Genomic DNA, 14,125 nt, shown 5'->3' on the forward strand with positions numbered 1-14,125 from the left:
AAGTCAGAACGTGGAAGCAGCTGTGACTAATACTCCGTCCATGATGACGCTGGTCGGGATTGGAGGAGTCGTGCCAAAGCTCGGTAAAATTCCCCCAAATCAGAAGGCCATCCATCGTACTCCGTACCGCGAAACCCCCCGAGTGCCGGGAACTGTAATCCTGGATATTGATTGCATCGCACCCAACGGATCCATTGTTGCAAACTTTATTTCCGCCTCGCCGTTTCACCCTTTCTCGTATGCTCTATCCGTGGCTGGGAACTTTTGACGCCGTTGAAAAGCAGACACAAGGGACAAGCCAGCTGTCATCCCGGCCATCCGGGACCTCAGGGTGATTGACGTACGAGTTTGGTCTGAGTACCGCTGTGACCTTCTGTGCTCTGTGACTGTATCCCATAGCTGATGTGTCTGATGTGTCGTCCATCAGTGATTTGACGGATTTCATGATTTGATCAGTGGGGACCGACCTTGGACGTCCACAACCGTCCGACGTTGCCTGCCCCCACCCATCCATCCTCCCAGGGCACAAGCCAATGGACCCCTGTGAAGCCCCTTCAATACCCTGCATCGAGGCAACGGCGCTAACTCTTCTGAGCATGGCCACCCAACGCACGGAAAGGCTCTCCCGCCAAGGCCCTTGGCACCTGAAAACCCGCACCCTCCCGTCTGCATTTCTTGGCTCGGGAGCGCCCTCTCTCTCTGTTCTCTTTGCACCGTGCAATCCCATCCACCTCATCCCAGGCGATCCCATCCGAAGACCTCCTCCAGTCCCCCAATCTCACTCCCCAGTTGCGCCGCTGCCTCACCCTCGGCGGATGCCTTATTCATCGCCTCGGGGGGTCTGAGACGCCCCTTTCGCCATGTTCGACAATGTCCATGTGTAAGTCAAATCGAATCAGAAGCCCCCAATCCCGTCTTCCGACCTGCTTGGCGATGGGTTCCAGCCTCAAAGGTTATCTCATCTTGGCTAGCCAAGCTTTTTGCGCCAAGCCCGGGGCAGATTGTCAAGACCCAGTCAAACTGACGTCTCACAGCTGTCGATGAGATCCGCAATGTTGTGTACGTCTGCCTTTTTCATGCCTCTTCCCTGCCGCGTCCAAGGAGTCCCCTCGTCTGCTTGCTTGCTTGACGACGTGAATTTCCACCATCCTCTACCAACCAGCCGCTATCGTCACCCTGCCGTGGTGCGGCTTGTGTCTCCTTAACCGTCCCCTTCACCTATCAGATCTTGTATCACCACCAAGAGTTATTACCCCGAGGCTGTCCACTAATTCATGGTGGTGATAGCCTGTTGTTCAGCAACCCATCATGGGGCGGTGTCGGCACCGTGTCGTCCACCGTCATTCGGAACGTCACGGCCCTGTCTGTAAGTCTCACGAAATCAACAATCTTGCTGCCTGCCTACCTAGAGTCTCGAGACTAACATTTGCTCAGGGCCATATGGCATACTCTTCACGATATACAGGCAACACCACGGTGCTCTCCAGCAGGTTCGCCGGCACCACAAATGGCATCATCCAAGGTCTCCTTTATGTCCCGGATCTCCCCTACGGCCATGAATGCGTAGAAGAAACAGCGCTGCACATTCCCCCATCAGTCGTGCGACAATCCAGCCTTCCTCCCACAAACTACTATCTTATTGCCATTGCGCCGTGGATCAATGCTCGATGCTCACGGGCCTATTTGGCCTCTGCCCGCACAGCACCGGTTCGAGGGTTTCTGTTCTATCTCCCTGGCAACTCAACCGAGGCCCCGCCCTCTGCTGAGTCTGAGATGTGGAACATTGCGGAGGAGTTTGAATGGAGGACTCAGAGTGGCTACCCTGTATATGCTGTCTCGAGTATGGCCGGCCAAGTCATGATGCAACACCTCAGTCTCTATTCTGGCAACCTGACCGAAGTGCCGTTTGGATATAACATTTCTACACGCTTCCAGGCCGAAGAAGAGGACTATGCTCGCATATGGACCGAGCTTGTTATCAGCACGCCCCCCAGTTCCTTCGCTACCTGGCTGTACTTCCTCATTGTCGTCGGCGTGCTTCTCGCCGTCATTGTTTCGGCGTCGCTCCTGATGCACCTTGTTCAGGCCCGTCGGCGTTACTCCCTGCGACAGAGAGTCATTGCGGGCGAAGTCAACCTGGAAGTCACGGGCATCAAAAGACTCACAGTGCCGCTGGAGCACATTCAAAGCTTCCCCCTTTTCACCTACCACTATGAGCCACCAGATGCCAGCCCGCCACCTACGTCTCCACGGTCGGCCAAGTCCCCACGATCGCGGAGCAGGCGGGACAGTCATGGTCACTCAGAACGAAGGGGTTCCCGAACAACTCGTTCTGTAACCATTTCGGAAAAGAGTCCGAGTGGGCCGTTCGCAACGGTCACAACAAATTATCAACCCTACTGTGAGATTTGCCTGGAGCCATACCAAAATCGAGTCACGATCATCAGAGAACTACCATGCGGCCACATATTTCACCCGGGGTGCATCGATGAGTTTCTTAACGAGAACAGCTCACTTTGCCCCTTGTGCAAAGCTAGCATGCTACCTCCCGGCTTCTGCCCCAAGATCACCAACCACATGGTGAAACGAGAGCGGGCAATTCGAAAGATACGGGGGCAAGTTGACGATCACGATGCCGACAACTCCGACGGCGGCAGGTCAGGAGGCTGGACGGCAACCTTTCGAAACAAGATCTTTCATGGGGGAAGTCCTACATCGTCGACTTCGACAGAACTTCAGGTGCGGAGTAAACCTGTTGAAGGCCAACCCACAATATCAATATCACAGCCCAACCGACCTCCACCACAACCGTCATCGCAACCGTCAGATGAGACAGCTCAATCATCGGCGGGACCGTTACAGCAAACACCACCGCAGCCGATACCGCCGCCAGCATTACCCAAACCAACTGCGTTGGCGCGTGAGAGAATGAGAGAGCTAGCCGGCAGCGAGCTTGATGATGGCGAGGCTGGCTCGTCAAGGTGTAAGTCAAACTTTGCGGACACCAACCAGCAAGGCAGGCAGGATGTCAAACTGATGATTTTCCAGGGCGACGAATGCGCACCAAGATATTTCCCGGTTTTGACTAGGTAGTTGCTCTTGTGTTTTCATGATTGTTTCGGGTGTCTTGACTCTTGTTTGAAGGCGAACTTTTAGCGATGGATGATACCCCGTCATTTGTGTTTTCTTTTCTGTTTGAATCACATTGGTTGTTATTTAGTTATTCAGCATAGAAGATGATTGGCGTTTTTGGGAGGTAGCGTCGTGTTTTGTTAGATAGTATCAAAAGGGGTCACGGGACTAGTTCACAAGCCAGAAACGATTCAATTGCTACATTTTTGTGGAAACAACCATCTTGCACAACAGAACAAAATACCTGCCTGCCCCAACCCAATTAGATGCCCCCTGATGACAAGCCTAGTGATAGACTACGCTGTAAAGAAAAAATCCAAAAAAATATTCGAAAAATCCCAACGCTGACAGATATCCATTGCTTTGTATGTAGTCTTTCCCTTTCGCCCCAACGCCCAAAAACAAGGAAAACTACTCCTCCTCCACCTCCTCATCCCAAGCCTCCTTCTCCCTTCTCAACAACTCCCCCATCTCCCCCGCCTTGAAAATCGTGCTCCCCTCCTCGCTCACCCTCGGCACCTTGGTCAGCGCCTCATCCTCAAACACAGTCCCAATATTCTCAATCCACCTCCTCCTCCTCTCCATCAGCGTCTTTGTCAGATCCCCTATCCCCGGGCGGGCAGTCGCCGTAGCAGCCGCGCTCGCAGCAGCAGCCGCACTAGCCGCCGATCCGGACTGCCCCGGCCTCGCCTTTTTGGGCTTCTTCATCGTCCTCGTCCTCTTGAGGTACGCCGCCTGGACTTGGGAATCCAAATCCTCCAAAATGGTGGTATACTCCTGAAAGGCCATCCGCTCCTTGACCAGCTCTGTCAGTCTGGCTTTTCGGGCGCCGTTGACGAGGACTTGCTCGCGGAGGCGGGATTGGAGGAGGCGGAGGCGGGCGGCGACTTCGTCGTCGTAGTGACCGTCGTACTCGGCTGTTGTCGGGTCCGGCTGTCCTGGTTGGGAGCCGTTGCCTGCCGCGTTGGACGAGTCGGATTGGTTGGGTGGTAAGGGGAGGAACCCGATGTGACGGAGTTCCTGCTTGATGCGCTCGTCGACTTGGGTGTAGTCTAGTTTTGGGTGGCTGGCCTTTTTCCAGGCTTCCGAATTTGATTCGGGCATGTAAGTAGCCGGAGGGAGTTGGTTGTTGTTGTTGTTGTTGTTGTTGTTGTTGTTGTTGTTGTTGTTGTTGTTGGATGAATCGGGGGTGGTGCCGTTAACGCCGTTGACATGGCCGTTTACACCGTTGGTGCCGTTGGGTTGTTGGCTGCTGGAAGGGGGGTTGGTGTCAAAACTAAAGTCGAAGCTGGTGGTGCCGTTCATGAGGGTGTCTCCGTCGCCGTTGACGCCGTTGGCATTCTCTGCTGGCGGAGCGCGGTGCTCGGGGCGCATCGCTGAAAGAAGACGGGAGAGGAGTGGGCCGACGGAGAGTTTGTCTGTTTCGGCAACGTCGTCGTCCATGTTCTCGATACTCCCGCGGGGTTGGTTAGGAGGGAGTTTCTCCCGGCCGCCTGGAGGGACGGAGTCGATGGCCATCGCTCCATCCTCTTCGGCCCAGATCTCTGTGTAGTGCTTCTTGCCACGTTTCGGCATGACAAACGGAGTCACGCGATCCCCTCTTTCTCTCAAAAACGCGAGATCCTCCTCGGTGAACGGCCGGAAGTAGGGGTCGATAAAGGTGCTAAAAGTGCTAAAGTTGATCTGATTGCTAGGCTTTGCATTGCTGAAATCCTTGTCTGGAGGGTCACCAGCGATGAGATCAGCAAGGTCGCTTTTAGGGTAGCCGGCTACCGAGTATATTTCCTTTATTTCGCCTTCGGTCATGCCAGGTTGGACGGGAAGAATCTCGTACACGGTTGGGTCGGGGAAGGTTGAAGGATCATCGCCAAACGTATTGGCCTGTGGCCGAGCGGGAGGTGGTGGGCGACCATCGTCAGAGTCCGACTCGTCCTCGTTTTCCTCTGTCTTGGTCTTGTCATCGGCGTCCATGTTGCTTGGCGCGACTGGCGACAGCGACGAGCTGGCGGAATCGTTATCGCGAGATAGTTTTCGGGGTTTTGTCGACTCTCGTAAAGGAGATGACCGCTCTAAAATGACTGGTCAATGTTGGTTCACAAAGACATTTGTACATCGCTTTTGGGTCGCTTGGTGTTGTTGGTGTTGTTGGATGATGAAAATTCGGAGGAATACGCCCGCAGTGCTAAGAAGAGGGCTGAAAGCCAATTGGGAAGAAAGCTGGACGCAAACGAAGCTTCCTGAATGTGACAATTGGACCATGACTGACCTGTGTTGCTCCCTCCGGGCGCCAGACTGTCGGTCGCTTTCCGCTTCTTTTTGTTGGCTGCCTTGCGTTCGCGCTCCTCCTCATCGGCTTCCTTCTGTCTCCGCTCCTCTTCCCTCCCCCGCTCGACAGCCAGCTCATCGAGCCTGGTGCGGCGGCTCTGGGCGAGTAGTCTCATGCCCTTGTCGCAATTCAGGCCGCGCTTGTCAATGACGTCGCTCAGCTTCTGCAGTCGGGAGACGATGCCATCAAGGCTCTTGGAATCGGGTATGGCGGTGTTGGAGGTCGAGGGATCAACCATGTCCTCAAAGGTCAGGTTCCGGAAGACTTCGAAGCGGAGTTCCAGCAGGTCCGTTTCGACATTGTCGATGGGTGGCAGACTGGCCGAGGGCGGTGCGGCACTGGGGGTGGTGTTGCGACTTCGCTGCTGCTGTTGTGACTGGGAGCGGATTACCCCCGCGCCCGCCTTCTTCCCCGGACCCTTCTGGCTCGATGGAGCCATCTTTGAGCAGGGCACTATGGAAGCACTGTGCTGTGTCTTGCCTGGCAAGGTATCTACACGCCGTACCTCGTGTCGCGTATCACCGATCGCGTGCTGAAAGGTCTCGCGGAATCTGTTGCATTCAGATCAGACACGCGCCGAGATGCGCGACGGGCTGGTGGTGTTTGGTGAACTTTCCGAAGCTGTGAGACTTTGACGTTGCTGGAGGCTCAATGAGCTGCACGTCACATCCAATGATCGCGGGCGCCAACGAGGCGCATTGCATCCCTGTCTGTCTCAACTCATCCCGCCATCTGATGAGAGAGTCCGTGCGCTGATGATGACTCAGCATGCTCATAGGATCATATTTTGAGCCCTCTTCACGCTCATTCCATACACTACGACGGAGTACACTTCGTTACTATTCAAGTTCCAGATCTATTGTTACGTGGATTCATGTGTCACGCAAACAACTCCGTCAGCTTCATGTACAGCTTGTCAGTGAGCCCAACAATGTACAGCCTAGGTACACACTTGAAAGAGGGGAAACCACGGTAGGATAGCCTTGCCGGCCGGCTTCAACAAGATTTCTCATGGGAAGCACCTCCCCAGATGCAGAAAAGCTTCATTCACGAGCACTGCTCCTTTAATCGCCATTGAGCTCTTCCCGTGGCCGCAAGCATTTTCCCGATTGGTGTGCCGGAGTAACCCCACCAGCTTGCCAAGGAGGGGACCCTGCATCTCCCCGTCACCTCGCACGTTCTACAACAGCTTCAACAGATACTGCATTTTCATGGTATCATGGGTATCAATATGATATGCCTCAAAACACGGGGCCAACGATGCCAAGTGACTCTTTTGCCATAGAACCCCGCCTGTCTGCATGGCAGCCAACACTGACGATCCCATATGGAGCAGCAAACTGGGCACCATGTCAAAAGCTGGCACATGAGTGGCTCTGTTGCCAGCGGCTCAAGAGTTGCAGTCTCGATGATCTCATCATCATCCTGCCTCAACTCTCAGGGTGTACCTTTGAGGTCCCCTACTATAGCAGACTGACGAATGAACACCCTCGTGTCAGAGCGATTGGTAACGGCTACACCATCCGCAATGCGTTGTGGGGGATCACAAGCCTTTCACTCTCACCCATGGACAACGGAGAAGGAAAGGTTGCACAGTTTTATACCTCCCCCCCCCCCCCCCAAGTTGCTCACTTGCTTCTTCCCCGGGTTCTTCTGTTTTTCTCAGCAGTACCTAGCATATCCTTGTGTTCAACCATTACTTCTCCATCATCCATAATGAGAGAATACCATGGCTTCTCTTGGTGGTAACATTTTGCCCCTCGTTGGCTTCAACCTTCATGCATTCTTTACCGGCATCACCGGCGGCCTACTTTTCTTCGCCGGTCTTATCAAGCTTTCCCACAAGAGGGCTTCACAGAAGTCGGATCAGAAGCGTCAGGATGATGATGAGCCGGGCCTCATCAGCGCGCTCCTCCTTTTCTGTTATGGCTGCTTCTTCAAGCCGCATTCTGGTAGTGGCAAAGCCAACCAGCAAGGCGCCCTCGAGTCCTTCTACGCAGGCCAGGCTTCAGCGGTACGGCTCCCCAAGATGATAGGCTTTCAAATGTACCTAGTATGTCCCACTGACCAACATGCTTCCACAGTACGATGTGACCAGAAAGCTACTCCTCAGAGGCCGTGAGGACATGCTGGCCCTTGCGGCTGCTCAGCTCCTTCACAAGGCCAAAAGTGAAAGCCGAAAGGCGGGAAGCAGACGTATCTGGGTCGATGTACGAGAGACTCTGTCCTCTCCGCCGCTTGAAACCATCTAACGTCCTCCCAGGTTGGCGGTGGCACAGGCTGGAATATCGAGGCCATGTCGCAGTTTGTCAACGTCCCTGAATTCTTCAGCACTGTCTATCTTGTCGACCTCTCACCGTCGCTCTGCGCAGTAGCAGAGAAGAGATTCTCGCGCCTCGGTTGGGACAACGTCAAAATCATATGCCAAGACGCTCGCAAATTCCGGCTGGAAGACTATGAAAATGGTCTCTCCGGTCCAGGATCGCCAGGGTCCTCAACTCCCAAGAGCTACTTTGATCAGAAGCGTCCCGAGCATGGCGGTGCTGACTTGATCACCATGTCTTACAGCTTGTCCATGATTGTGGGTGTCCAAGTCAATCTCGGAAAGCATCACAGGGGGTACTGACATGAACAACAACAGCCTGACTATTACTCCGTCATTGACTCATTGACATCCCTTCTTTCTCCGGATGGACTTCTCGGGGTTGTCGACTTTTACGTTCAGTCCAAAGCTGACTTTACTTACCGCAACTGGACGGGTGGTATGATCGGCCGTCACGTCAACTACCTCTCACGAACCTTTTGGAGGGCCTGGTTCGATCTCGACCGTGTTGCTCTCGAGCCCGCCCGCCGAGACTACCTCGAGTACAAATTCGGCACCGTTCTCACGGCCAACTTGCGCAACACCGCTCTCGGGTCCATCCCCTATTACGTCTGGCTAGGCTGTCACAAGAAGCCCTTCTCCTCATCCAGCCTCCCCGAGGAGATCATCCAGCGAATCGACGCCCTAGCCACCGAGTCCCCCTACCTGCTCCCATCCGACTCCCACAGCAGCAAAAAGCAGCAAAATGTCATCACCGCCAAACTCACCCGCGCGATAGAGCGCACAGCCCCCGAAATCCGCTCCAAAGCCTTCGACGCCGCCATCCAAAACCTCTCCGCCAACCTCCCCTTGCCCTCCTTCTTTTACCAAAACCACCACTGGCGCATCTACTACGACGACCAGCTCCCAAAACACACCCAATTCAACAACGAATACATCTACGCCTTCACCTGGGAAGACTCCCGCGTCGACCGCGAGATCCTCAAGCTCGGCAGAGACGACGTCGTGCTCGCCATCACCAGCGCGGGCGACAACATCCTCTCGTACGCGTTGCAGTCCCCGGCCCGCATCCACGCCATCGACCTGAACCCCAGCCAGAACCACCTCCTCGAGCTAAAAGCAGCCTCCTTCACCGCTTTGTCTCATGCCGACTTCTGGAAGATTTTCGGCGAGGGCAAACACGAAAATTTCCGCGCGCTTCTCATCACAAGATTGTCCCCCCACCTCTCCAGCCGGGCGTTCCAGTACTGGCTCGACAACTCTTTTATTTTCACCAACCCCACGTCCAGGGGGTTATACGACACCGGCGGCTCCCGCCACGCCATCCGCGCATTTAGATACACCTCCCGTCTCTTTCGCTGCCGTTCAGCCGTCACCTCCCTCCTGAACAGCAAAACCCTCATCGAACAACGCGAGATCTGGCACAGCAAAATCCGGCCTGCACTGCTCAGTCCCCTGGTGAGCAACCTCCTCGTCAGCACGGAAGCCTTCCTCTGGAAAGCCCTCGGCGTGCCAAAGAACCAGCTCGCCATGATCGAGGCCGATCACGGCAGCAGCCGCGCCGTGAAGGTTGGCCTGGCCAAGAGCACGAGGGCGCACGCGATATGGCATTACATGGTCAACACGCTTGACCCTGTAGTTGAAAAGACGCACATTGCGGTTGATAACCCTTACTACCTCGTCTGCATGACGGGGGGGTTCACAAAGAAATGTCATCCTGATTATCTATCCCGCGCTGCGCACAAGAAACTTTCCCAGCCTGGGGCGTTTGAGGGGTTAAGGATACACACTGATGAGATTGACGAGGTGATTGCGAGAATGGCGCCTGGGACGGTGACGGTAGCGGTGTTGATGGATAGCATGGATTGGTTCGACCCGGACACAGACGCGGCGGGAAGGCAGATTGAAAAGGTTAACAGGGCCTTGAAGACGGGTGGGAGGGTCCTGGTGAGGAGCTCGGCTTTGAGGCCGTGGTACATCAAGGAGTTTGAAAAGAGGGGGTTTGTGGGCGAGAGGGTGGGGAATAGGGGGGTGGGAGAGTGTATTGACCGGGTGAATATGTATGCCAGCTGCTGGGTTTTTACCAAGGTGGATAACCTGCCGCCGCCGACGCCGGGGGGGAGCGAGGGGGAGCAGAGGACTGGCGGAGAGGAGGTGGATGTTTGGAGCTTGTGACGCACGGTTTGAGGGTTTCTTGGAGATAAGGGACAGCAAAATTGAGCGTGGCAGAGACAGCGATTGAATGAAATGATTTCTTGTTTTGTTTGCTTTTAAAGCCTGAACTCCCCAATCATAAAAAGACAGGATTGAATGATCACAACTAAACCAACAACATTGAACATGACGACACACGCGTTTCAGAGTAGATCTGATAACTCCCAGACCCCTGTCTATCCGACCCCCACTAAATGGCTCGTGCGCCTAGCGCCCGGAAACAATGTTTCCCGTGGGGCGCTGTGGCTGTGCACGTCGCTAAAGCACCTGCAGCGGCGGCGCTAGCTTCCGAGGACCCACGCCGCATAAGCCACTACTTTGACAGTACCGTAGGGCTGATCAATCAGATCGTGATCCTCGATCTTTGACGGCGAGATCATTCAAGGTGGGGCTATCAAACTAGAGCAAGAAACGAAACATGGAAACAAAAAAAGCTTACCTGGATTCTAGTTTTCTGCCCTGTGTCAGCCTGATGCGCAAGGTTCCCGGGTTGCTCCGTTCATATGCACGATATGGTGAGGCGAGCAATTCAATGATGGCTGATGTCAATGCTGTCGGGGTTGGCTGGCTCACTTGAGTGTATCGGTGTTTTGGCAAAACTATGGCTTCTGAAAACAATGATGCAACCATGGACACAGTAATCTAAACACTTCGGACCTAGAGAACGGTCCAATCCGGCTTCACCATTGGTGGAACGGGTCTGTTGGCCTGGCGTGGAAAGCAGCTCCATGCGGACACTAGGTTGGAGATCGGGCCTCTTGATCCTCATCAAAGCCCCTACCACTCGGTATGATCGATGTGATCTGCAGAGCTCGACGAATTCCATGTCACTGCTCCCTGGGAGTACGTTGCCAACATCCACGAGTGGCTTGGCTCGAGAGTGATGATGATGGCATGCCCTTCCACCCTCCATCTCACTGTTCAGAAAGCCTAACGTATATCACGGAAAGCTTCGGGCATCACCATACACTCGCGGTGAGCAAACATCTCATCGCTGTCAAGGGGGCTGGTGTACTGAAGGTGTGGTGGGTGAATTGTCGTCAAGGGTGCCACGTTCGATACCTAGATCTGCTTCTCGATATTTCTCATCCAGATAGCAGCTTTCCGGCCAATCGGAGGTTATTCTCTCGCGTCTATGGCGCTTAAAAAGCCACTTATTTCCGATTTTGTCGATTTTGTCCATGTTTCCTGTTGGCAGATGTGGTGATGTGGCAGAGGGTCGCGGTAGTCGGCTCCCGAGTAGGCGAGTGGCTGAGCCTCGTTATAGGAGCAAGGGTTGGGACAAGGCCACCTCCCCATTGGTGGGCTGACAGGAAGGTAGTACCAACAAGCCAATGATAGCAACACATCAGTCCCAAGCCAACGGGTTGCCGTCCGGAAGCCCTGAGAACCGTTTGTGGCTCTGGGTAACTTGCTGCGTTTCGAACCGGGCCTTGTAGGGCAGTCGTGCAGGGCTGGCAACCATTCCTCCATCCATGATGCACCACTGCCGGATCCATCGCGGATGCTTCCATCTCTTCGAGGCTGCCTCAATTGTCTGCTTTGTATTAATAACTTCGCGATGGGGCCGTCTGTCGGAAATGGCCACACAGGTCATATCCGTTGGTATCCCGTACCCTATTATAACTTCGGCGCCGCTTGACTGATACGTCACAACCCCCAAATATGTCGAACGCATCGTCACCTGTGGCGACGTCCCCTCAACCGGATGTCCAGAAAGCATCGAGAGTCTGTCTCAACTGCAAGAGGAAGAAGAAAAAGTGTGACAAAGCGTTGCCGTCGTGCAGTCGTTGTGTCGAGTAAGTTTTCGGCCCCCACTTCCCGAATATCAATGTTGCTGACAGGGGCCTCTTTCTGAACCGGGCAGATCATCTCAAGTCTGCCAGCATGAGGACGACATTGTTGCTGGAAATCCTGTGACGGCTGGGTATCTGTATGGAGGAGTGTCTTCGCCGCTTGGGAATCCGGTCCAGCTTCATCGACAATCACCATTAGCCTGGGGTGGGAGTCTGCGTCCTTCTTTGGTTGCCAGCATTCGGTCGGCAGATAATATCAACTTGTACGCCCTCCAATGTGTTATCGACATTCTCGATAGTCGCCAGGGTGTTGAACAGACGGTTTTGGCCTTTTTCGAGGGCCCCAACGCCAGCTGGTTCAGCATTATCGATCGTTCAAATTTCGAGAGGTTACTGGAGGATTTCTGGACCAGCCCATCAGCGGAAACATGTGTTTTGATACTTTGCATGTCGCTGATCTCCCGTCCAACGATTTCGAGCCCGGGCCCGACACCGATGGGCGATACCGTTTATCAGTCGGCCAAAACGCTCTTGAGTTTGGTCCAGAGTCAAAGTAGCCGCCCCATGTCCACCTCCTTTTTGCAGGCAGAACTCCTAGTCGCCATGTACGAGTACACTCAGGCTCTACCACAGCAAGCATATCTGTCTGTTGGGCGATGTTTCCAGATGAGCCGCGCTCTCGGTTGGCAGGATAAGTCGTACTGGGGCCCAAACAACATGGCAACTATACCAAAGATCCTCAAGCTCCATTCGATCCTGTGGTGGGCAATGGTGTATATCGACAACCATCTTCATGCTGCATATCAGGAGTCCAAGTTCCCCTTGCATGCTCCCACCCTCGGGCTCGAATTCGAGATACCCCAGCCCGAAACTTTCGGCCAATTTGCGCCGACGCCATCGCAGCTTCAAATCCAGAGTGTTGGTGCAGCATATTGTGACGGCAACTCTCACCATATCGACGGCATGGTTTTCCCCGAGGCAACATCTGCGTTCAATCTGAACACCGCTCTTAGCCCGCTGGATAGCCCACTGATGTTGTCGGAACGCCATGAGGAACTCTCGGATGCTGTCTGGCAGCACACTCTCAACGTCTTCCAGACTCCGTGGAGTACTGGCGACCGGAACGGGGCGATGAGCACCAACTTGATGTAAGTATCGGGTTTCCTTTCACCGAGCGTCATCTGGCCAAACCTGACTGACTTTTAGAGCCATGCTGAAACTCAACCAATCTGGCCTTCTTGCTGGATCGGCGGGGACCGATCCGCGCTTTTCCAGCCCTGCTGAGAATATCAGGAAGGCTATCGCGTACCTCCATAATGAGGCGGCGAACTTGCCGAGTTTCCAAGAGCGATTGGCACGGGGGAGGGTGGCTCCTTTCTGGGCTTTTGCGGCGTACTATGCATCGCTTTTGCTCATTTCTCATGGTGAAACGGAGCTCCAAATGGCGGCGGACTGGCTTCAGAAGGTTATCGATTTGAAGAATATGCTGCACATTTGCGCTGGAAGGTGGAAGATTGCTGGTAAGCCTTTCCTAGTGTAGATGGCGTGGACTTGTCACTGATATGTTTGCTCCAGAACGTTATTTTTATTTGCTCGACCAGCAGCTTGGTGTCCGGCTGGGCACCTATGTCGGATGATTTTCTTTTCGCATTTTTGGCGTCGTGGGCTAGGAACAAGATACCCGTTTTTTGGAGATTTGGTGTGGTTTTCGGATTGTGTGCAACGGGGAGAACTGACAGAGTTCTTTGGTCATGTTGTGGACGGCTTGCATGAAGCGCTCCTCTCTCTCTCGTGAGATCGAACGCAGGCGTCTGGGTTGGCAGTTTTCGGTACTTTTCTTTCGCTCATTTGTTGACAAGTCATTTTCGTTTCTTTTCGTTTTTGGCATTCGGGCGGGTTGGAAAGCTGCCAAGTTGGATACTGTCGACTGGGTTTTGTTGTTGAAAGGGCTGGGTTTCTGCTTTGCATGGTACTTTCCTTGTGTTTGGGGATGTAAATTAGAGTTTCCTAGCTTTTTATCAGCGGCGTCTTCAAATTGTCTCAATCAGCCACAGCATTTAGACCTGTCTCGGTGAATAAGAAAAGACCGATCATGTGAGGTGCTACTTCCCCTCGCTTTTTAAAATTGGTGAGATGGTTTGTCACGATGAAATATCGCCTCATCGTGGATGATACGTCCGACATTGTGCCCAGATTTGGGGACGGAGATTCCTTCATGGCATGACAACGGCGGGAAACGAAGCTCTGTCAGGAGAGTCGAGTTTCTTCATGAACAATCCGACTCATGACGGACAGTAGAAACTTTGGCAGAGATCAAGAGAAAAAGGAAACATG

At 53.9% G+C, this 14,125-nt stretch overlaps 4 protein-coding genes across 4 annotated transcripts; 3 read left to right on the forward strand and 1 right to left on the reverse strand.

The window, feature by feature from the left end:
* Positions 1-870: 870 nt before the first annotated feature.
* Positions 871-3,093, forward strand: PODANS_1_3260 (uncharacterized protein; the record flags this gene model as incomplete). The annotated part of the gene is made up of 4 exons (XM_001912486.1): positions 871-880; positions 1,035-1,059; positions 1,288-1,366; positions 1,435-3,093. The coding sequence occupies 4 exons, from the start codon at positions 871-873 to the stop codon at positions 3,091-3,093; spliced, it is 1,773 nt and encodes a 590-aa protein (XP_001912521.1).
* Positions 3,094-3,543: 450 nt separating this feature from the next.
* On the reverse strand, positions 3,544-5,897 carry PODANS_1_3270 (uncharacterized protein; the record flags this gene model as incomplete). Its single annotated transcript, XM_001912487.1, is given in 2 exon segments — positions 3,544-5,214; positions 5,229-5,897. The coding sequence occupies 2 exon segments, from the start codon at positions 5,895-5,897 to the stop codon at positions 3,544-3,546; spliced, it is 2,340 nt and encodes a 779-aa protein (XP_001912522.1).
* Positions 5,898-7,187: 1,290 nt separating this feature from the next.
* PODANS_1_3280 (uncharacterized protein) lies at positions 7,188-9,956 on the forward strand (the record flags this gene model as incomplete). Its single annotated transcript, XM_001912488.1, has 3 exons — positions 7,188-7,541; positions 7,722-8,039; positions 8,100-9,956. 3 exons carry the CDS (start codon positions 7,188-7,190, stop codon positions 9,954-9,956), a joined length of 2,529 nt encoding a protein of 842 aa, XP_001912523.1.
* Positions 9,957-11,836: 1,880 nt separating this feature from the next.
* PODANS_1_3290 (uncharacterized protein) lies at positions 11,837-13,331 on the forward strand (the record flags this gene model as incomplete). Its single annotated transcript, XM_001912489.1, has 2 exons — positions 11,837-12,939; positions 13,085-13,331. Coding segments are annotated over 2 exons (1,350 nt in total), but the record flags the coding sequence as incomplete, so codon positions are not given.
* Positions 13,332-14,125: the final 794 nt, after the last annotated feature.

The sequence above is a fragment of the Podospora anserina genome, chromosome 1, assembly GCF_000226545.1.
Source record: "Podospora anserina S mat+ genomic DNA chromosome 1, supercontig 1".
NCBI classification, from domain to species: domain Eukaryota; kingdom Fungi; phylum Ascomycota; class Sordariomycetes; order Sordariales; family Podosporaceae; genus Podospora; species Podospora anserina.